At 44.6% G+C, this 23362-nt stretch overlaps 1 protein-coding gene across 1 annotated transcript in view; it reads right to left on the bottom strand.

Annotated features, from left to right (window-relative positions):
• Window positions 1-6951: 6951 nt before the first annotated feature.
• ALDH1A2 (aldehyde dehydrogenase 1 family member A2) overlaps window positions 6952-23362 on the bottom strand; it is a 177241-nt gene continuing 160830 nt past the window's right edge. The window contains exons 10-14 of the mRNA XM_029574784.1: window positions 21189-21373; window positions 20648-20812; window positions 14988-15145; window positions 12509-12583; window positions 6952-7625 (exon numbers count right to left, since the gene is read on the bottom strand). Of these exons, the coding sequence (XP_029430644.1) occupies window positions 7553-7625; window positions 12509-12583; window positions 14988-15145; window positions 20648-20812; window positions 21189-21373 (656 nt within the window). The 3' untranslated portion in view covers window positions 6952-7552. The remainder of the gene's footprint in view (window positions 7626-12508; window positions 12584-14987; window positions 15146-20647; window positions 20813-21188; window positions 21374-23362) is intronic.

Raw genomic sequence — 23362 nt, 5'->3', positions numbered from 1 at the left:
CTGCTTTCGCCCGTGCGATGCATCTATCTTCGCGGGCAGCTGGAGGCAGGGGAGGGGAGCCGCGGTCCCTCGTCGCCGATGTCCGTCTCCGGAGGGGGGCTGCAAAAAAAGTAAGTCACTTCGTTGCTTTTCACTGCCAGTCCTCTCTCCCCTCCTCCCGAAAAGCAAGGCTGCTTTTCGCGCCTTGCTTCGGGAGGAGGGGAGAGAGGACTGACAATCCGGAGCGTAGGATTGCCCATCCTCTCTCCCCTCTCTCTCTTGCTACTTTTTTTTTTTCACTTTTTCGTTTTGTTTTTTTTTTTTCGTTTTTTCCACTTTCGTTGCTTGCTTCAGGAGGAGAGGAGAGAGGACTGGCAATCCCGAGTGTAGGAGAACCGTCCATGTCCTGGTACCTGTCATTTCAAATGTCATTTGAAATGACATTTGAAATGACAGATACCAGCGTGTCCGTGAAGCGTTAGGCCAGCGCACCCAGGATACTGTATAGCGCTCTATACAGTAAAATGGGTTGCGCGGGCCTAACGCTTCATGGACGCTTCTTAGACGTAGCTTGCATTTGCAAGCTATTTACATACAGGATCGAGTGGTAGGTGAGCTGAACTGTGCGTGCAGCAACCTCGGGTGCGCCCGGCACTAACGCAGCTCTCCCTACCGCTCCTTACTGTATCGGCCCGAGAGATTGCACCTGTGGAATACCTCTCCCTCATCCTTTTCATTATTTACATTCATTCTGTTTGTGACCTCATTCAGTCTTTCATCACTGAACGTCTCCTACTCACTGATGACATCCAATTATGCATCAAAACGGGATCAAAACAAATTGCATCTATTGCAAACTTCAATGATTATCTTACTGCAGTAGCCCAATGGCTCCGTAACCACAAAATCAAACTAAACTCCTCCAAATGGAAACTCCTCTGGCTCAGGTGAGAGGGTCATCCCCTACAATCATTGCCTTCCCTGACAGGCACAGCCTAAGAGGCTGATTTTAAAAGCTTTGCTCACAAAAAAATGGTCACATATGTGTCTATGTGAGCCACGCGTGAGCAATGCAGATTTAAAAAAGCCACAAATACATCCGTATGTACCCATGCACACGTGAGAAATAAAGGGACAAAAAAGGGGGAACGGACAGGGCTTGGGCATTCCAGGGCAGGGCAAACACTTACGCGTGTAACTCTGTATTTTAAAACTGAAAACCGCAGCGTGTGTATGCTAGATATCCGCGTAACTTTACTGCTGCTTCCAATGGTCACATATGTGTCTATGTGAGCCACGCATGAGCAATGTGGATTTTAAAAAGCCACAAAATACATCCGTATGTCCCCATGCACACGTGAGAAATAAAGGGGCAAAAAAGGGGGAACGGACAGGGCTTGGGCATTCCAGGGCAGGGCAAACACTTACGCGTGTAACTCTGTATTTTAAAACTGGAAACCGCAGCGTGTGTATGCTAGATATCTGCGTAACTTTACTGCTGCTTCCAAGTCTGTAGCTCTCAAGTTTTAGGGCTTCTACGACAGGCTGTGGGGTCCGGGTCAACCATGCAGGATGAAGAACCAGAGGGTTCAGAGGGTTCTGAGAGACTTCAATATTAACTGGACAAACTGGGAAAGTGGTTCACGCGAGCATGTTTTAAAATCCGCTTACATACACGCGTAAAAGCTAACAAAGAAGATGCGCGCTAGCTGTGCTCGAGTAACCTCTTAAAATTAGGAACATACTTACACGCGGTGAGTGTATTTTAAAATACATGTGCGCAAGTGCTCGCATGTTAGAAATTCTAGCGCACCTTCGCTCTCGTGCCAATACATAACTTGTATGGGCATACGTGCACTCATTTTAAAATCATCATCTAAAGAAGCAGCATGAAACCTAGGGGGCTCAGCTCAACAAAAAATCTTGGCATGGAATCTCACATAAGTAAAAGTTTCATGTACGCGCGACAGAGCCACGCCATTTATTTATTTATTTATTTAAGGTTTTTATATACCGGCATTCATGATAAAATCACATCATGCTGGTTTACATTAAAACAGTGGTGCACAGAAGAAAAAACAAACTGCTGCTACCCAGACAAACTGCTGCTTACCCAGACAAACACAATCTTGCTTCGGTAATCCATGCAGTAATCACCAGCCGAACTGACTACGGCAACCTCCTTTTTAATGGCATCATACAACACAGTATGAAGTGTCTCCAACTCCTTCAAAGTAAGGCCACCAGAAATTTGGTAGCAGCCAGATCAACTGACCTTATAAAGCCTATAACTCCACCAACTGCTCTAGCTCCTGTTTGAAAGCAGAATAAAATTCAAAATGCCTGAGTACCTCTCCCAATGTCTCCCAAATGACTCTTCTTTTTTCCTCCTGCTCTGGCCTCTGCCAGATTATCCTGCACTAGACTTGCTAAGCACCCAAAATTTGGAACAGGGTACCACTATCCCTATGACTTTAGGCTTGTTACATCACTTTCAGGAAAAAAACAAACCCCCAAGGCAAGCCTTCTCTGCAGAGATCCCATGCAACCTGTTCTAACTCCTCAGTCCGATTAAGGTCTGGAAGTTATACCTTGCACACCCAATGCTTTTCTAATTGCAAACTAAAAACCACTGTAAAATAATCTCAACTGCAATTTGTCTGTTGCTAAATTTGATTGAAATTCGTCTTGAGGTCATTCTGGGTAAAAGACGGAATATCAAATGCGCACTGTTAGCCTGCTAGCCTGCTATTGGACACGCGTTTTCCCTTACCCCTTATTCAGTAAGGGGAGGAAAACGCATGTCAAACCCGCGGCACCTAATAGTGCCCTCAACATACAAATGCATGTTAATGGCCCTATTAGGTATGCGCGCAGGATACAGAAAGTAAAATGTGCAGCCAAAGCCGCACATTTTACTTTCAGAAATTAGCGCCGACCTTTATTTCTTCCGGCACCGGGAAAATGCACAGAAAACAGTAAAAACTGCTTTTCTGTGCACCCTCCGACTTAATATCATAGCGATATTAAGTCGGAGGTCCTGAAGAGTAAAAAAAGTAAAAAAAAAAAAATTTGAATTTGGCCCGCGGCTGTTGGGCCGAAAACCGGACGCTCATTTTTTCCGTTGTCCGGTTTCCAAGCCCGTGGCTGTCAGCGGGCTCGAGAACAGATGCCGGCAAAATTGAGCGTCGGCTGTCAAACCCGCTGATAGCCGCCGCTCCTGTCAAAAAGGAGGTACTAGGGATGCACTAGTGTCCCTAGCGCCTCCTTTTACCCGGATCTACCACCGGACCTAATTTAAATACTGAATCGCGCGCACCGCTGAGTGGCCGGTGCACGTGCCGGGAGAGCAGGCGTTCGCTCGCTCTCCCGCAGCCTTTACTGTATCGGCCCGCTTGTAAGTAAGTAAATAAATAAATAATAGGTTTACAGAAGACCTAAACGCATCTGACTGCGTTTTGAATTTTATCCTGCTTTATTTTCAGGCTGCAGAGCATGTGACACATTTTTAGGTTAGGGTTGGGGGCCCCTGAGCTCAGTGTGGTCGCCAGCGGCAGAGGGGGCCGGGCTTGGGTTGGCAGCCTGACAAACAGGAAGCCAACACACCCAGGAATGGCATTCACCCCATGTCTTTTTTTTTTTTTTACCTTGGCTGTTGTCCCTCACAGCCTCCTAAACTGTGCTGGGAAACTGCACAAAAATCAAAGCCATGTGGCTGCCCTTGTCTCAGGGTAAACAAATCCAACACTTTCTGTTCTTCTCTGCTTCCTCCAAGGGCTGGGGGTGGGGGGCATACATGATCCATGCGACTGGCTCTGTTCTGTTTCCTGAGGGGAGCCAGAATGGATATGCATTGCTGGCTCTGCTCCACTTTCTTGGTTCCCAAAAAAAAAAAGGTGGCAGAATGCTGTTTTGGGTTGTTCTACCAAAAATTAAGCCCTCAGTAATGGACACAGAAAAAGGGTTGACGTAGCACAAGTCTGATAGTTGTGAGCAGTAGTGCCATTCATCAAGGCCAGGACTGAAGCCTTGACAATTAGTACCACTGCTCAGCTTTCACACTTGTGCTAATACAAGCCCTTTGTGTGCTTGCAGTGTCTGCTTCAGTGTGGCCCCTTCCCCCTCCCTTCCCTGCAATGCAGGAGGAGAAGAAGTGGGGGGAGGGGAGACCAAGAAGGGAGGGCTTGGATTAAGGAGTGACACAGCTGTTCTCTGTGTGCTCCTGGCTCACCCCCTCTTCTCTTCTTCCCTGTAGGCTGTCTGGAGAGGGAGGGGCGGAGAAGAGCAGCCCTGCTGAAAAGAACTGTGTCCACCCCCCTCCCCCACAAATTAAGCCCTGTTGAAGGGGCAAGAACTCCATTAGAGTGGAAATGAAGGGTTTTCCTTTGAAAGAAGTTTCCCTTTCTAGTCACTGACCAGCAGGCGAATCTGGTTCACTTGAGCAAGTGTCCCAAGACAGGAGCTTAAGGGAGAAAATGAAGAATGAGAGTACAAAGAGCAACAACAAAATAAAAATATGAATACAAATACTGAAAAGGTACTCTCACTTTCAAATATACTGCCTATTATTTGAAGCCTTGGCTGGACACCCTGATTGCAAAAGCTGGGCAAACTACCAGCTAGTGCTTACAGAAGAAATGATTACTGCTAACAGAAATTATAAATACACCCCCTTCTATTATAAATCAGCCTAATTTTTCTCACAAACACAGCATAGCTTTTGAGTCCAGCAGGGGAATCTGAGTGGGCAGCAGCTGTAGGGAGCCTGTCCTAGGAATTAATGACAACTACAGCAGCCAATCGGAGGACTCCATGTAAATATTACAAAACGTAATATGCAGCAGCCTTCAGACTGGAAGGGTAAAGCAATCCTACAACTTTACATAAGCATAAAGCAACAGTTAAAAATATAAAATAATGTATACTAAACAGCATAAAACATATCAATGCAATATTTAGCCAACTATGTAAATTTGTCTCATGCATCAGATAATGTTTTCTCTTGTTCATGTTAAATAGGCGAAGTGGAGAGAAGGGGGTAGAATCAGACACAACAGCAAGTCTTCCTCTAAACTTTTTAATGGAAAATGTCATAGAAAATATCTCATAGCCTTTTATATTTTTAGAACATATAACTGTATATACACGATTAAACATTTGGAAAAATGTAGCGACAGAAAAAATGAGTTATTGGATACATGCATTCATTTTCATAATACCTTTTCTTCTTCAATCATTTACAGTCACAGCAGCAAAGCTGAATAATTGCATTCAGGCACTGTACTTACCTGATTTTACTGTGATTTAACACAGGGACATGGAAAACTTAACATGAAAAAATACCCCTTATAATCAGTTAATTCCAGCAATGGTCTTTCTTTTCAAGGTAACCTTTTCTTTCTCTTGATCTTTTCTAACTGGTTAAAAAAATACCTTTTTTTTCATATTTTATGTTGCAGTTGAAAGAGAACTAATTTGTGTAGGAGTTTGTTACCTATGTGATACCTTTGTCATCTACTACAGCAGGAGTAAGGAGAATTCACATTTTGGAACTTATGAATATGTTGGGTTTTTCTTCCTGTCTGTCTCTCCGAATATGCCAGCTCCTGGCATATTCGGAGAGATATATTGCTTTCAAATGAATTTGATCTAGACATGAGCTATAAATAGAAAATTATTATTATTATTATTACAAAGGAGAAAATTGTTAAACACACATGGCTAGATGGACATAATAGAATGTGATTACAGAAGATAGAGTGGTTTACATGGATTAAAAAAATATTATTTTTTTTACCCAGGTTAATTGACTGTCTGAAAATTACTCTCCATCAATGTGGTGAAAAGTATGCAAGTTGGTCAGGGAGAGGGAGGGGGAGGGGAGGAAAAGTCCATGCGTAGACGAAATTTTCAAATCTGCAGGTTCTCTGCCGGCTAAAATCTACCTGCAGAAAAAGCAGCTGCAAGCAAGCCCATGGATTTCGTACCAATGGCAAGTTTCAGGGTCAAGACAAGCGCGTGCTCTTCCTCCGAAAACTGATGCAGAGTCCATGGGCAAAGAAAAGGGTACATGGGGTCTTTCCCCCGATGCAGACAAGCTGAAACTTGCCCTCACAAAGTTAAATACCCAGCAATTGGGCAGCCGGGTGCTTTGCCATAGGATTATTTCAAGTCCTAGGGGCCCAGGAGGAACTTTCTTCGTGCGAGGTTGTATTGGTTACCTCAGACAGCTTCTATAGCAAGTAAAGGCTTCTTCCTCGCCGTGACCAGCATGCTCCACAGATAACCCAGAGAAGAACCACCCCAAAGTACAGATCGGCCAAAAGGAAAAAGAAAAAAAAATCAAAAACAAGGAGAGGCTCTGATTTATAAATGGCAAATATATTTGGCTGATGTCAATATGTTCTTGTAGAAAAGATCCAACTTCTGTTTCCAGTGTTTTACTTCTTTTTAAAAGAGGTCATTAATACCTCAGAATCAAAGACCTTTTCAACAACTTCCTTCCATTTTTTTATGAGCTCTTGTCATTATAAACCTTCCCAAAGGGCCAAAAATGGAACATCTGCTGGGTTCCTGAGGCGTTATCTGGCGACACGGAGCCCGCAAATCTATTATTACAGATATGTCACACGTAAGAGTATCTCAGATCGTGATTTGCAGCAAATAATGAAAGCTTGGATCCACTTGGAAAGCCTTAGGGGAATCGCCCTTTTAGCTTAAACCCCAAGTAAGCCTGTTGGCTGGCGGAAAAAGTGGAATAGGCTTGTGTCCAGAAGGAGACTCAGGATTTCACCCACCACAAAATGTTTAAAGGAGCAAAGTCTATAAAGGAAATGTTGTGGAGTGCATTACTGCAGGCGGTTCTTTCCGTTCAGGCTCATGTAACCTCGTATCACCGGCCTTGGTTCTTCAAGATTTGTTATGCGTCTTTATATTTTATCATGCAATACTCTGCTGCTCATATATAGCGACTGAGCTGTTTGAAACTCCTTATGCAAAATGATTTCCTATTTTGATGCTTTTAATACAACTCTCTCTCTTTTTTTTTTTTGGAAACTTTAATGCCCTGTCTATGTGGCGTAAGCAGGCTTCTGCAAGAATTGAGCAGTATTGAAAGGAGTCAGGAATAAACAAAAGCATAGCCAGAGTCGCGCCTGTTCGGAAAGCCAGCTTCTCGGCTATCAAGCACCTTCTTGTTTGGTGTGCAAAAATAAAGTGCATTTAATCGTCACATAAACCAAGAGTTTCCAAATACAAGGGCAGCTGGAAATGCATCAGTTAGGGTCATGAAAGCAGTAGAGCCTCTGTGTTCTTTAGGTAGGTAAGTATACAGCTGATTTATCAAGGGTTTTAGCCAGGGACAAAAAAAAGGCGAGGTAGGAAGCTCTTAATAACTCAGGCTCTATGTGTTTAGTCTAAATTTGTTAGTGTGTGTGTGTGTGTGTCTCTGGATATAGATATATACATACACACATACTGTATATACACATACAGGTATGGACTGTACAGCACTTTTCTTCCTGAGTCCTGGTCTCTCTGAAGTTAATATATAGTGGCAGCAACTGCTATTCTTTTAGGAGTTCTTTTGCGGGATCTTGATTGTCACCGTTTTTGACTCTGTGTATTCTCTCAATCCATATTCACCCCTGCAAAACAAACGAAACCGAGGAATTCGGTTAAAGCCATGCCCCTGCATGGGCCATAAAGACAGCAAAGAGTGTTAAATATTGACTTGCTGGTGCAACAGGATTTCAGCCTGGAGACTCCAATTCCAGTTCCCTAGACCTGCATGGGGGAAGACACACTGCCACTATGCCAAGCCAATGCAAGGGCCCATTTTATCTTTTAGCACGCTGATTTTGAATGCATTCTGCAAGGGATGCAATTTTATTTTGCAGTTTGAAACTGTTTTGCAAAGCTGGAAAAATAAACGTAAATGTCACTACACCCTGGGCAGCAGTGTATACACTGATGGTGCCACTTAAACTGAAATGATTCTTATGTCTCACTTATGATAAGGTAGTAGGAATCAATAAATGAAACCAACATAACAAATCTGTATTCATAGAGCTTGATACACATTTAAACCCCCAGATTCCCTGGAAATCACTTATTTGAGGTAGTAAAGAATAACACCATTTTCTCAAATACTGGGGGTCATTGCAGGAGACAGAGGCCTGGGGGACCATTTTTAATGAATACCGGGCCGATACAGTAAGGGATGGTAGAAAGTGGTGCGTTGTGCCCGGCGCACCCGTGTTTGCCGCACGCACAGTTCGGATCACCTACCGCTCGATACTGTATTTAAATGGCATGCAAATGCAAGCCGCGTCCAACCCGCGTCCAACACGTGTCCATGAAGCGCAATCCATTTTACTGTATAGGCGCTATACAGCGCCTATACAGTATCCTGGGTGCGCTGGTACCTGTCATTTCAAATGTCATTTCAAATGACTTTTGAAATGACAGGTACCAGGAAGTGGATGGTTCTCCTACAGTCCCAAACCAACCCAATCCAAGCCCCAGCAGAGAGAGACGAAATTTAGCCGTCCAGTCCCAAACCAACCCAATCCACAGAAAAAAAATGCTTCTCGCACTTAGCCGCCCAGTCCCAAACCAACCCAACCCAATCCAAGCCCCAGCAGAGAAAGATGAAATTTCACAGTCCCAAACTTTCCCCCAGCCCCCGCTCACCTGCCCTGGGCGTGGCCACGCAAGCCCCCAGCAGCAGCAGTAGAAGGGCGTCGAGAGAGAGCGGTGAGAGAGAGCGGCTTCAGCAGCCCCGCCGGAGAAGATGAATACGTGCACCCCTGTAGGTCCAATATAGACGCTCAAGGCAGCGAAGGCGCATGCGCACATGCCGTGACCGGCTGGACGTCAGAGGTCACGGCGTGTGCGCATGCGCCTTCATTGCCTTGAGCTCCCATATTGGACCTACAGGGGTGCACGTATTCATCTTTGCCGGCGGGGCTGCTGAAGCCGCTCTCTCTCGTCACCCTTCTACTTCTACTGCTGCTGCTGGGGGCTTGCGTGGCCACGGCCAGGGCAGGTGAGCGGGAGCTGGCGGAAAGTTTGGGACTGTGAAATTTCGTCTTTCTCTGCTGGGGCTTGGATTGGGTTGGTTTGGTTTGGTTTGGGACTGAGCGGCTAAGTGCAAGAAGCATTTTTTTTTCTGTGGATTGGGTTTGTTTGGGACTGGGCGGCTAAGTGCGAGAAGCATTTTTTTTTCTGTGGATTGGGTTTGTTTGGGACTGGGCGGCTAAGAGCGAGAAGCATTTTTTTTTCTGTGGATTGGGTTGGTTTGGGACTGGGTGGCTTTTGGTGGTAGAATCAGATAATTACATTCTTGTGAATACAGACAGTGGAATGGAATGTATGGGATCATGCTGAGCCTTAAATACCAAGGTTAAAGCTTTAAATTGAATATGCTGAGCAACCAGTGAACCACACTAATGCAAGGGTCAGGGTAGGCGGTAAATTAGTAGGTTAAAGATGCGGCAAGATAGCAGGTTAAAAAGGCGATAGTCGGGGCACATTTTACTGTATGGGAGGGAATAGCTAATCGGATCATTTACATACATATACATGCCGTGGGCGGACGGTAAAAACAGATAGTGAATTGCGAGTTAGACTTATGTGGGAAAATTGTGAGTAAACAGCAGGGTAACTGTGCTTTACTGTATTGGAGAGAGAGAGGGAGAGAGAGAGGGAGGGAGGGAGAGAGAGAGAGAGAGAGAGAGAGAGAGAGAGAGACTAGCCATAATGCCCTATCCCTAGATAGGTATTAATATCCCTATGGGAGGCCCACCTAGTAACTCGAGGTGAGGTTTAGGTATTAGTGTAGGGGGTTAGGGACCACTTTGACATTCAACGTGAGACATACGAACAGAACAGTGGTCTCTTGTGGACTCACATCAGAACAGTGGTCTCTTGATGGACTCACATCAAGCTAGGTGGAGAGAACATTGCATAAATCTCATCTTTGGGTGAGTTTCCTCTCTCCGAAGGCCATCAAATCTTCACAAGAGACCACTGTTCTGTTCGTATGTCTCACGTTGAATGTCAAAGTGGCCCCAAACCTACTGAAACAGGCCTTTCAGGAGACATCATGAAATGCGTGAACCCCATAACACAAGCTATCGCAAGGCTTAACACTACTGAAAGAGGTGTAGCTAAAATTGTCTGTGCGATAGGACTTCGCAAACTGGTAAACCCGCCCCTAACTCCTCCTCTTTTTCGGATTTGCATTGCACCATACGATATGGTGCTATCGCATGTGAAAACGCCTTAGCACATTTTGATAAATGACCCCCAGAGTTTGGTTGGGGTGAGAGGGGGAACACACAGGGGTCAATATTTAAAGTGGTTTGGCTAAGTTCATACCTTGCCAGACAAACCACAGGATTTAAAAATCCTGCCACTTTTTCTGCCCAACGTTATCTGGCTAACACAATTTAATTTATATTCCACCTTTTGTGACTGGTCAGCCACTGCAGAGCAGATTACATTCAGGTACTGTGGGTATTTCCCTGTCCTCATTTACTGAGCATTTTCCCCATAGACACAAATGGGAGAAAACCTTTAGTAAATAGGCCCCTAAGTTTGTACCTGGCGCAATGAAGTGACATGCCCAAGGTCACAAGGAGCAGCAGCAAAATTTGAGCCCTCCTTTCCTTGATTCTCAGCCCACTGCTGCCACCATTAGGCTACTCCTAACTTACAGGTCAATCCAGTACCGAGCGGTAGGAAGAGCTGCGTTAGTGCCCGGCGCACCCGCGGTTGCCGCACGCACAGTGCAGCTCACCTACCGCTCGATCCTGTATGTAAATAGCTTGCAAATGCAAGCTGCGTCTAAGAAGCGTCCGTGAAGTGTTAGGCCCGCGCAACCCATTTTACTGTATAGAGCGCCTATACAGTAACCTGGCTGTGTGGGCCTAACGCTTCACGGCCATGCTGGTATCTGTCATTTCAAATGTCATTTCAAATGACATTTGAAATGACAGGTACCAGGAAGTGGACAGTTCTCCGACGCTCGGGATTGTCAGCCCTCTCCCCTCCTCCCGAAGCAAGCAACCAAAGTGGAAAAAAACGGAAAAAAAAAAAAAAAAGTAGCAAGAGAGCGAGGGGAGAGAGGACGGGCAATCCTACGCTCGGGATTGCCAGTCCCCCCTCCCCTCCTCCCGAAGCAGGGCGCGAAAAGCAGCCTTGCTCCGGGAGGAGGGGAGGGGGGACTGGCAGTGTAAAGCGACGAAGCGACTTACTTTTTGCAGCCCCCCTCCAGACATTGGCGAGGACGACCGCGGCTCCCCTCTCCTGCCTCCAGCTGCCCGCGAAGATGGACGCCTGCACGGGCGAAAGCGGCCCCTGCTCTTGCAATTGGGCCACTCAAGACGTGACGTCACATGTCGTGTGACGTCCACGTCACACGGCATGTGAAGTGTGACGTGAAAAGTAAGTCGCTTCGTCGCTTTACACTGCCAGTCCCCCCTCCCCTCCTCCAGGAGCAAGGCTGCTTTTCGTGCCCTGCTTCGGGAGGAGGGGAGGGGGGACTGGCAATCCCGAGCGTAGGATTGCCCGTCCTCTCTCCCCTCGCTCTCTTGCTACTTTTATTTTCGTTTTTTTTTTTTTTTGCTTCGGGAGGAGGGGAGAGGACTGGGGCTGCCCCGGAGACCAGCACCCATGGACGCGGGCCAGGGCAGGAGAGCGGGGGCTGGGGGAAAGTTTGCCGCCTACCCTTTCCCCTGCCTCTAACGCAGGGGTAAGGGTAGGCGGCAAGTTAGCAGGTTAAACGCACGGCAAAACGGCAGGGTAAAATAGCGATAGTCGGGGCGCGCGTTACTGGATGGTAGGGAATAGCTAATTCGCTCGTTTACATTTAATATACATGCCGCGTGCGGAAGGGGTTACCCGGGGATTTAAGGACGCGGTAAGAGTAGGTTAAAGGGGATTGTGGATCGCAGGAAGGGCTAACGCGGCTGGAAAGTGAGTAGAACGCGGGTTAGGAGCGGGGTAAACGCGGCCGCACTTTACTGGATAGACCTGTTAACCAGATAGCTTTAGGACTGCATGAGAGCAGTGCTAAAGTTAGCCGGATGAACTTATCTGGCTAACTTTGATATAGCTGGGTACATTCAGTGGTAGGACCATGCTGCTGAATATTCCGGATAAGTTTATCTGGCTAGCTTTGCTGGCAGCCCAGCAGCTGAAAATTAATTTTCAGCTGGCCATCTCTGAGCGCAGCAATAGCTGGCTTAGTCTAGCCTGTTAAGTTTTTCCAGATAGATTTAAGAAAATTTTCATCCTAAAGAAACCCAGCTAAATTTAGTTTCTATCTTGGCCATTCAGTTGCTCTTTAAAAAATCAGTCCCAATTTATTTAATTAAAGAAAAATGAGTTTTAAAACATTTTAAAATATTAAGCTACATCAGTTTATTTAACTGTGGATTTCAGAGGTTGGCAACTTCGAGATATCCAAGCCATCCTAAGACAAAAATAAAATAAAAAACTAAGAGTTTAAAATACTACTTACATTTCTCTCCCATTGCCAGACATTTTGTACCCTCCAAAAGGACTCTGAGCATTAAGGGCATTATAGCAATTTATCCTGTGAAATGCAGAAGACAGTAAGGATAAAGATATGAGCGTTTACTATTTGGATAGAAAGTCAAGAGAATGATGAGTAAGACACAGAACAGCTGTTCTGAAAAATAAACAGCTATTAGCATATGTACCACTGAAATCATGGGGTCTATTTTCAATAGATGTTCCTTCTCCTATTCTGTGCCTGTGGCAAAATGTTTTTGTAGATAGCTGAAAGCGATAAACAGACCTGACAACTATGAAACTGCTGATATATCTCAAATACTAGATAAATAATTTGTTGAAAAATACATTTAGTACTAAATATGATTTTCATTCTCTTTTGGCTTTGAGTTTACAATCACCCGGGCTGGCCTCTGGGTAGGAAATGCAACTCAGGCAAAAGCTGGCTGTAGCTAGTAGGCTCTTTTAAAAGCGCACGTATTCCCAGGTCAGCGGCACTGAATTTGGCGCCGGCCAATGCACCCCTGCACCTTTAAGGAGACGGACTCTCTACTGCTGCTGGCATCTCTTCTCTTTATCCACAGCTACATGGGTTTATACATGAGCTGTTTCAACTGTGTGGGTGCAGAACAAAGAGAAGAGGTGCTAGCACCACAGAGAAAGAAGCAGCCACATTTGAAGCAATGGCCAGGGCACGAAAGCCGTGTGGTGTCTTCCAAACTGTTGTGAGTCTGACCACTGGAGCACATTATTATACTATGTTGTCACATGTGGCTCTACATAAGCTTGTTAAGCAGCAGGAGAATAGATAACCTACGGATATACTGCTATAGAACTCTGCACAGAAACTACTCGCTAGCAGAATTCCTGAAGTTTGATTACACAAGCAGAACACAGATAAAAACCTCACCAAATACAGAATAAAAAGACCATAAGATAAAGTTAAAACTGTGCAGACAAAAACTGAACTGGAAATCATGACACTAGACTCTGGATGCAGCACAACAATGGGAAAACAGAAACACTAGCATTCTTCATAAAATATCAAATAATAAAATGAAGACATATAAAACAATAATAATAGCAAAGCCATACTAGTAAAATGAATATTTCAAAAAAAGAAGACAAATGGAATGACATTCAATAATTAAAAACTCATAAAAATAACAAAACAGTATTCTAACTCCAAAACAAAAATTAAAAAACAGCACACACATTAAGTATTAACACCCAATGATTAAAACTAACAAGGATATAAAATGAACCATTCACCATACCTGGGAACTTTTGATTTCCAGATGCCCTGAGATTGTTGGGGATTAACTGATGGGGTGGGAAGCGGGGTTGTTGCGCATAAGCTTTCTTCTTTCTGTCTCATATACACTCACATAATTATACATGTTCGTTCTCTCTCACACAGAAACACATACAGGTTCACCCATACAAGTGCACTCTGCCACACGCCATATGCTCTCTTGCTCTCATACCCTCTCTCCCTCACATACCCATGACCTCATTCACTCAGTCAAGCCCCCTCTCTCACACACACACATACACAAGTTCCTTGTCTCATTCACATGTCCTCACACAGGTTCTCTCCCTCTCTCTCACTAATATCGTCACTTTCTCATACACACACAGTCTTTTCACTCACACACACACACACCCACTCCCTCAGAGAGAGGCTCCCTCTTTCACACACACACACCTTCCCTCTGTCTCTCTCTCATACACCTCCTCACACAGAAACTCTCTGTTTCTTGCAACACACGCCACTTCACACTGGCTTCCTCTACGTCTGGCACATGCACACCTTTACATAGACTCCCTTAACTTGTTGGCAAGTTAAGTATTGTTAAAGGTCAATTTTCTGGCACCAATACATATCTTTAGACATTGGTTGGAACAATTGAAAGTTATCGCTCACCTTCTCCTAAAGTGATATTGCTAGAGAATTTTTTTTAGGAAAAATTCAAAAATTTAAAAATATAAACAAATAATAATTGCTGAATAAAATAAAGTTGGACCTTAATCAAGAGGCAGTTTTGTGTTATAAGCTGTTTTAGTGTAGGTCCTACATAATTTACTTCAGGTATATGACCAGGTGACTACATAGCTGTTCTTTGGGCTTTCTCCTGCTAAGTCCCTGGATTACTTTTATCTTGGACTTGTTTGGCTTGATTGACTGATAGTAAGTTAGCATTGCCACAGGGCCACCAGGCTAAGCCATTCACCCTTTCCATGCCAGTGTGGTCATCATTCATCTATTTTTAATGAAGAAAAACAATCGCAGCGTAGTTCTTTTTGAAACAGTGTCTCATTCTTTGTCTATGGGAAAATGTTCTCTGACAATGACCACTACTATTGCAGTGAAGACTGGTGGCCATATTTTTTCTTGGTTTGAATACCTGTTAAACATTATAAGACAATGACCAGTTTCAAAGTGAATGGTTTATCAGCCTTACCAAACTGTCCCAGCCTGCATGGCTGAGGAAACCATCAGGGCCTTGTTTATGTCATTTGTAAAGACGGCAGCAACCAATCCAAAATCAGAGTTGTTGGCTCTTTCTATAACTTCATCCATGGTTTTAAATCTCAGAATTTGTTGGACGGGCCCAAAAATCTGCAGCAAACACAATCTTAATTTGTAACACCAACTTTGAAAACAAATCCTTATATTACATCTGTCTTCTTTACTTGCTGCAATGACTCCCTCTTTATCAAAATTATGTGATCGTAGTAATGTCAATCAGTAAAATCATAGAAAAGCTATGGTGAGCTTTCTAACAAGAAAAGGTCACCATTTATGGAAAGTAATGGCCCATTGCTTTTTCTTCTTTGTGTCCCTTCTTTCATTCTCATTCCATATGTAGCAAGCGACTAAAAATCAGGTTCCATCTCCCACGAGCATATCATCTGTTAGAGCCTTACAGTGTGGACTGAGCTGCTTCTGGATCTGAGTGATGTGTTTTGGACCTGCCAAAAGGGGTTTTTCAATCCTGCAGATTGACAAGCTGCCACAGCCAAGAGGAAGGAATATAAAAATATGTCAAACTTCCAGTGGGCTCTCCTGTGAATGACAAATGTTCTGCAAGAACCAGCATCCAGCACTCACAGTGTTAACAAGTTGGGAAAAGGGCTGTGCTGTTTAGCCTGCCCAGAGAACTCAGGGTAAAGACAATTTTTGAAAGCTCTGTACTTCACTGCCTTTCACCCTTATTATATCAAGCAGTGCAAAAATAACTCTGGGTATGGCCTGTTAGCCAAGGCAACCAACAGACTCATATGGATAGTAAATATAAATATATATATATATATATAGGAAACGCTAACAGAGAAAAGTGGGGGAGGGTGAAAGGCAGTGAAGTACAGAGCTTTCAAAAATTGTCTTTACCTCAAGTTCTCTGGGTATGTCACTACTGTTCTGGTTGGATTTACTGTCTACTTAAAGCAATACTAGTAAAAGGGTTAATTACTGTTTTATTCTGGTGCGATGATTTTATCTGGTCTGCGGTGCCACAAGTGAGAGGTTGTTTGGGAAGGGCACAGAATTGTGGTATCAGGATGACCAGGACCCTGTCTCGCCCCCCACTCAGGCTACGAACCAGAAGATATACCATATAATTTCTCATGTGGTACTCCCCACCCCAAGCATAGGGGTAATTCATAGTCCAGAGCAAGGGGGGGGGGGGGAGCAACAGACATGTAGCCCCCATCCCAGGTCAGCTCTTAGGCACAGGGACACACAGGAAGGGCCACAAACCACACAAGGCCCCGGGACCTTTCAGGGTTCCTGCCTAGGAGGGAAAAGGTCACTCTTTACACGGCCCTTAGGGTTTTATACTCATGGGAGCTCTTCCTCAACACCAGTCAAGCTCCTCAAAAAAGTCCATATCCACACCAGCTCTGTTGTTCAAAATAAATCTTTACTGACTCATGGCAGGAAAACGCAAAGTCCAAAAATAGATAAACTTTGAGCAGTGCACTACAAAGAAACATATTGCTACAATTTTATTATTTTCTGAATGAAGTCACTAGTATTTCTACTGTGTTGTTTATAGAGCTTAGTTGTTATTTTTTGATCTAGAATTTAGTCCTTTCTTGTTGCCAGTGCTAAAATGTGATTTTAGCTGCTAGTTTCCTTTTTGTTGTAACCTTAGCACGCATGCTGTTATTCTAATGCATTGTAAACTGCTTTGGGTGAATTTCATACTTAAAAAAGCAGGTCATAAAGCCAAATAAATATATAAATTGGCCTGTGTCTAGATTTGGGTTGGCAGCAGGCTTACTGAAGATTTGCTGCTTCCCAGACGAGCTGAGACTCACTCAGCAGAGAACAGCCCTCTGCTTCCCAGTCTAGCCCCTCCCTTCCTATCCTAGCTCATGCTCAGGGAACAGGAGGAGAGGGTCTGAGGCTGGAACAGACAGAGCAGAGCACTCTGCTCCCTAATCCTCTCCTCCTCTCATCAGACACAGGAGGGGAGCAGGTGATTAAAGAAGAGCCATTCTGCTACCAAATCCAGTCCCTCCCCCCTCCTGTCATTCAGGGACAGGAGGGGAGGGATTAAGCCTGGAGAAGAGGGATCATTTTGAGGAGGCTAGGAAGGCTGAGAGGGGGTGAGAAGAAGAAGTGGGGGGTGAAAGAGGATCAACATGGAGGGGTATCTGTGAGTGTGGAAAAGGGGAGCAGGGGAGCAACGTCTGTGTGAGAGAAAAGGGATTGGTGCTTAATGATTGGGTGCAGGTATGTTTCAGTCCTGCTGGGTATGAGATTAGAAAGAGGAAGGGGAATGCAAGGGAGAACAGGACTGGAGCACGATAGAGAAATCTCCTCTTCCTCCACTGGAATTTAGATTCCCCCTCCCTTGATCTCAGATTCTATCCCCCAGATTTTGGAAATTTCCTTCCTTCCTACCTTTTCTTTTCCTTCTCCCCAGATCATGGAACTACTCCCCCCCCCCCCCTCCCACCAAACCCCTAATTCCCAATACTGCCTCCTGTGATCCCCTCCTACTCCTTCCTAACCTTCCTTAATCCCAGAACCTCCCTCCCTGCCCTTCCTCCTTTCCTCATCCCAGATTCCTGATCCTCCCCTCTTCCTCAGTCTTCCCCATCTCCCATCCCTGGTCCTCCCCTCCCAGTCATCTCACATTCTTCTCACCTTATTCCTTATCCTCCTCCCTCCCCTCTCTCTATCCCTGGCCCTCTCCCCTCATCTTTTTTTCTTCCCTTCCTCGAGATCCCTTTCCCTCACCCAATAAATACAAAATAAATTATTATACAGACAAGCAAGTTTGCCAAACCACTTTATTTGGAAATGTTTGCCAATGTACTTCAGAATTTTGTTCATTCTTGCCACAGAATCTACCTCTGAGCTGCTGCAGGAAACTGTGGGTCCTATACCTTAAGACCTTCTGCTCTATGTGGTCTGACCTTACAGGAGGGGTAAGTAACAGTCCCAGCAGTACCCAGGGGGTGGCAAAAACCTAAATCGGGCACTGGGAAAGGGGGTTCTCTGACTCACTCAGATTCTGTGGGTGCAGGTGAGAGAAAGGGCTCAACTGGGTAAAGTTCTGCTTTTTGAGCTATGATTTTGAAGTGGATCCAGAATGTCAATGGAGCCAGTTAACTGGCAAGTAGAAATTATCTCAGTGTTATTATACAGCTAAAAGAAGCATAGCCACTTTCCTGGAAAGATGATCATGTCTGAAGACTCTGGCTGTGCTGGGAGAAAGTGAAAGCCACATAACTATTCTTCTTTGAGATGCCCGTCCTATGGCCTGAATAAGTAAAATCCATATTTGGGATGGGATTCTATGTGACGTGTATAGTCATAGCTGCTCAGAGGAGAAGTTGATCTGGGTCTGGCCCGGTGGCAGTGCTATGCATGTGGAAGAACCTGGGATTGATCCCGGCTCAGGTCCTTCTACTCCCCGTGCTGGCGGAGGCCGAGGAAGCATTGGAGGCAATATTTGCCGCCTCTATGGGGAGGAGAAAGTCATAGTCATTGCACAATTGTGACACCTTGTCGCCAGATTTAGACCCATGAGTGCAGGGTTTCAGAAGAAGCCTTGGTGCATGTTCCCCGGTCGAGGGCCGTCACTGTAATGACTGAACTAGAATAATTTGGGAGGGGATATAATATAGGGAAACAAATACCCAGGTAGTTGTGACTGAAAGCTCCTGGCGCCAGATCCCAACACAAGTTCTGATTGAGTTGGAAGCCCAAAGGAGCAGGAGGAAACTGCTGGGTTAACAAAAAGATGATCTATTCAGAGATCATTTGCTAGAACTCACTGACAATTTAGTACCGACGATGCTTTATTCATATTTTGCTGCTGAATTGAATCTGAACTTGGAACCCTGAGATTACCCTGAGATTACTATAATTTCATTTGCAATATCATGGAATTGTGTTCTGTTCTACTGTTTAGTAACTATTTAGCTCAAAAAATAAAGCAAGCTCCTAAGAAACATCCAGCAATTTTGGTGTCAAGTTAATTATATTTGAGCTGGCCCAATTTGTTATAGCCGCTTGGATACATGTGGTTGAGAAACAGTTCACTGAAACGAGGTGCCAAAGTTCAGGTCACGAATCAGAGCTTTAACTTTAATTTTTTTAAACATACCTATTTATAGGTCCAGATGTAGTAAATATTTCTCGCAAAGACATAAAATGGCAGAAACCCTTTAATAAATTTGCTCCATAATTATCACTGGACAGAAATAACTAGGGATGTGCAGAGGGACGCCATACGTTACATTCGGGATTCGTATTCGTTGGGGGGCAGATACGTTGCATTCGGCAAGGGGGGCCCCCAATACGTACATGCGTTAATTCTTATTCGTTTCCTGGCTAAAATTGAATTAAGTACAACCCCCCACCCTCCTGACCCCCCCCCGAAGACTTACCAAAACTCCCTAGTGGTCCAGCGGGGGGGTCCGGGAGCCATCTCCTGCACTCACACCCTCGGCTGCCGGTATTCAAAATGGCGCCCATAGCCTTTGACCTTCTATGTCACAGGAGCTACCGGTGCCATTGGTCAGCCCCTGTCACATGGTAGGAGCAATGGATGGTCGGCACCATCTTGTGCTCCTACCATGTGACAGGGGCTGACCAATGGCACCAGCAGCCCCTGTGACATAGTGTGACACAGTGAAGACCGTCGGCCCCTGTGAAATAGTGAGGGCAAAGGCTATCGGCTGCCAGTATTCAAAATGGAGCCGATAGCCTTTGCCCTCACTATATCACAGGGGATGACCTTCTATGTCACAGGGGCCCCTGTGACATAGTGAGGGCAAAGGCTATTGGCACCATTTTGAATACTGGCAGCCGACGGCCCAAGTGCAGGAGGTCATTTCTGGAACCCTGCTGGACTTTTGGCAAGCCTTGTGGGGGTCAGGAGGGTCCCCCAAGACTTGGCAAAATCCTCTGGTGGTCCAGCGGGGGTCTGAGAGCGATCTCCTGCATTTGGGCCTTTGCCCTTACTATGTCACAGGGGCTACTGGAGCCTTTGCCCTTACTATGTCACAGGGGCTACCGGTGCCATTGGTCAGCCCCTGTCACATGGTAGGAGCACAAGATGGCACCAGCCATCCATTGCTCCTACCATGTGACAGGGGCTGACCAATGGCACTGGTAGCCCCTGTGACATAGTAGGTCAAAGGCTATCAGCGCCATTTTGAATACCGGCAGCCGAGGGTGTGAGTGCAGGAGATGGCTCCCGGACCCCGTACTGGACCACCAGGGAGTTTTGGTAAGTCTTGGGGGGGGTCAGGAGGGTGGGGGGTTTGTTTAAATTGGCTCCTTTAGACGGCCGAATAATTCGGCGAAGATTCATTGTATTCATGGGGAATCGCGATGCATTTCGCTTCCCTACGAATACAACGAATATGGCCCTATACGTTGCAGATTACAAATACGTAGGAAATGAATGCACACCCCTAGAAATAACCACAAGAAACTCCGTAACTGATTTTTCATTTCTAAATATAGAGTATCTATTTTGTCCAGAACTAGAAGACTTCATTAAGGTATACTTGTAAAAATTGTTATTACTAAAAGTAAATAGTACCCAATTTAAGACAGTGTGAATGCATCCCCATGTTCCCTATATATTTTTACCTCTTCCTTGGCAATCCGCATGTCATCTGTGACATTGGAAAACACAGTTGGCTCTATAAAGAATCCCTTTCTGCCCAATCCTTTCCCACCACATTCTAGTTTAGCTCCCTCAGTTAAGCCACTTTGGATGAGTTCCAGGATCTTATTGTATTGTTTCTTATCCGTCTGAAAAGAAAAAAAAAAGAGAAAAGATGCATACATTTTGCATGGACAAAATGTTCGTAAAGATAAATGTCTGCAATATAAAGTAAGAGAGAGAGAGCAGAATCTTTTCTCCTCTCTAAATTCCTGCTTCCCTCTACTGACTCAAAGAAAATGGCAGCCAGATGTAGATAATAATGAATAAAATCTACAGGTCATATCTAGATGCCGATCAGTCAATGGCCTTACCATGAATGCAAATTACTGAAGCCCCAGATCAAAATACAAAGAGCAGAAAACCATGGTGAAAAGAAAAGGCTGTAAAAAGGACTTGTTCTGTTAGGGGATCTTACTAGCTGAAATAAGCAAGACATTTCATGCAGAGGAGCTATCCTCTCACCTGTGGCCCCTGTTCAGTAGTTGGGTCAAAAGGACTCCCCACTATTCTTCTCTTTGCACGTTCAACGCTTCTTCGAACAAACTCCTCATAGATGGACTCCTCAACATATGTTCGAGAGCCTGCAGTGCAGCATTGTCCTTGGTTGAAGAAAACTCCTTGGTGAGCTTGTTCTACAGCATAGTCGACTGCAAGAGAATAGCATCTAGTCATGGTGGTGTATATTTTAATAATAATCCAGTGCTGTTTGGGAGCATAACAAATGATTAAACACTGTTTCCCAGAGCATTAAAACGACTACATACCGCAAAGTAATAACAAATCATTCTCCTTTTATTGCAAATAAAATTCAGGAAACCGACCAGTCATTGCATTCAGCCTGTTAACATTCCAGTAGTTATCTTATCTTTAGAAGAAATTATGTCTCCTGCACAAACCATTCTCACCATCTAAACAGCTCAGCACCTGTGGCTCTTCTGTCTTTCAATTAACATATGGTTGAGGAAAGAAAAGCTTTATAAGAAGTAAAAAAAAGAAATGTCTTCATTTTTCAGCTTATTCAGTTTCCTGTAATGTGATTTATGATAAGCTGCAAATTATTTTCAAACGATACTTGTTTTTGCCTTGATTTTTCACCCTATCCCATAAATCAGTGGTTCTCAACCTTTTTTCTGTCGGGACACACCTGACAGATGGTTCTCACATGCGTGACACACTGACCCATGATTGTCATGGGGCTAGATGTAAAAGTACAGTTTGCATCCACGGGAACCCCCCCTGACCCACAATAATGGATGTAAAGCAGAATTATGACATTCCCCATACAACTCACCCTACAAAAAAGATATTCTGGTTCTGGTGTCATCTCAGTAACAGCAACTCAAACTCCTTCTACTTCCAGGCTCAATAGCCCTACTTATGAAAAGACAGCAGTTTACCACCAATGCATGTCCTCTTGAGAAAATACAACAAATAAGACTGATAAAACTCTTACATGCTAGTAAAATATCTCATCTCGGTAACAGACACAGAACCGACCTAACATACTCCCAGGATCTGTAGTAATGCACATAAACTAATCCGCACACAGTTACACCTGTATTATGGAATACACTCAAACAGCACTGGTACACTAAATCAGGCCCTAAAAACCAATACACCTCTTATTAGGAAAACAGAACTAGCAAGCAGCTATAGATCCCCACACAGAAATAATTGTAAAACTATACTAATAAGCAGAATAAATGTTTCTAAACAGCTATGAACAGAATAACATCCAACAATTAAAAACTCATAAAAACTATTAAAAGTTCTCCAAACACCAATAAAATATTTCCAAAAAAGCAAACACATCACAAAATATTAAATAATTAAAATGGCATTCAATCAAGAAAAATAAACTTAAAAAGCCACCTTTACTTACCCCCTCCAGCAGCTCTCCTACTCCTCTTCCATGCAAGCCGTAGCACACAGCAGAAGCAGCAGTAGAGGCTAAGCTCTATACTCATGGTCCTCTTCCTTAATGCCCATGTCTCTCACACACACACACACACACCATACCAGTCATGCCCCCATGACCAGTTTCTGTCTCTCACACACCAATCATCTCCCAAACAGTCTTTGACACACACACCAGTCACCTTCCTGAACAGTTTCTCTCATGCCATACACACACACAGGCTTCCCACTCCCGTGTTCTACTTACATATACGGGCTTCTCACTCTCATAATCACTTTCTCTGTCTCACACACACTCACCAGTCTCTCACTCCCATGCTTGTTCTCTCCACATGCACAGGCTTCTCATTCGCATAATCACTTTCTTTCTCTCTCACACACACACACAAACACCCACCAGTCACCTGATCTCTCTCATGCATACACACACACAGGCTTCCCACTCCCATGTTCTTTCAGATATACAGGCTTCCCACTCCCATGCTGTGTCCCACACACACCCAGGTTTCTCACTCCCATGCTCACTCTTCACATGCACAGGTTTCTCATTCCCATAATCACTTTCTTTCTCTCACACACACACACACACACACACACAAACACACACCAGTCACCTGATCTCTCTCATGCATACACACACACAGGCTTCCCACTCCCATGTTCTTTCAGATATACAGGCTTCTCACTCCCATGCTGTGTCTCACACACACCCAGGTTTC

Source organism: Rhinatrema bivittatum, chromosome 13 (assembly GCF_901001135.1).
Source record: "Rhinatrema bivittatum chromosome 13, aRhiBiv1.1, whole genome shotgun sequence".
Classification (NCBI taxonomy): domain Eukaryota; kingdom Metazoa; phylum Chordata; class Amphibia; order Gymnophiona; family Rhinatrematidae; genus Rhinatrema; species Rhinatrema bivittatum.
This window is presented reverse-complemented; position numbering and strand designations above follow the sequence as displayed.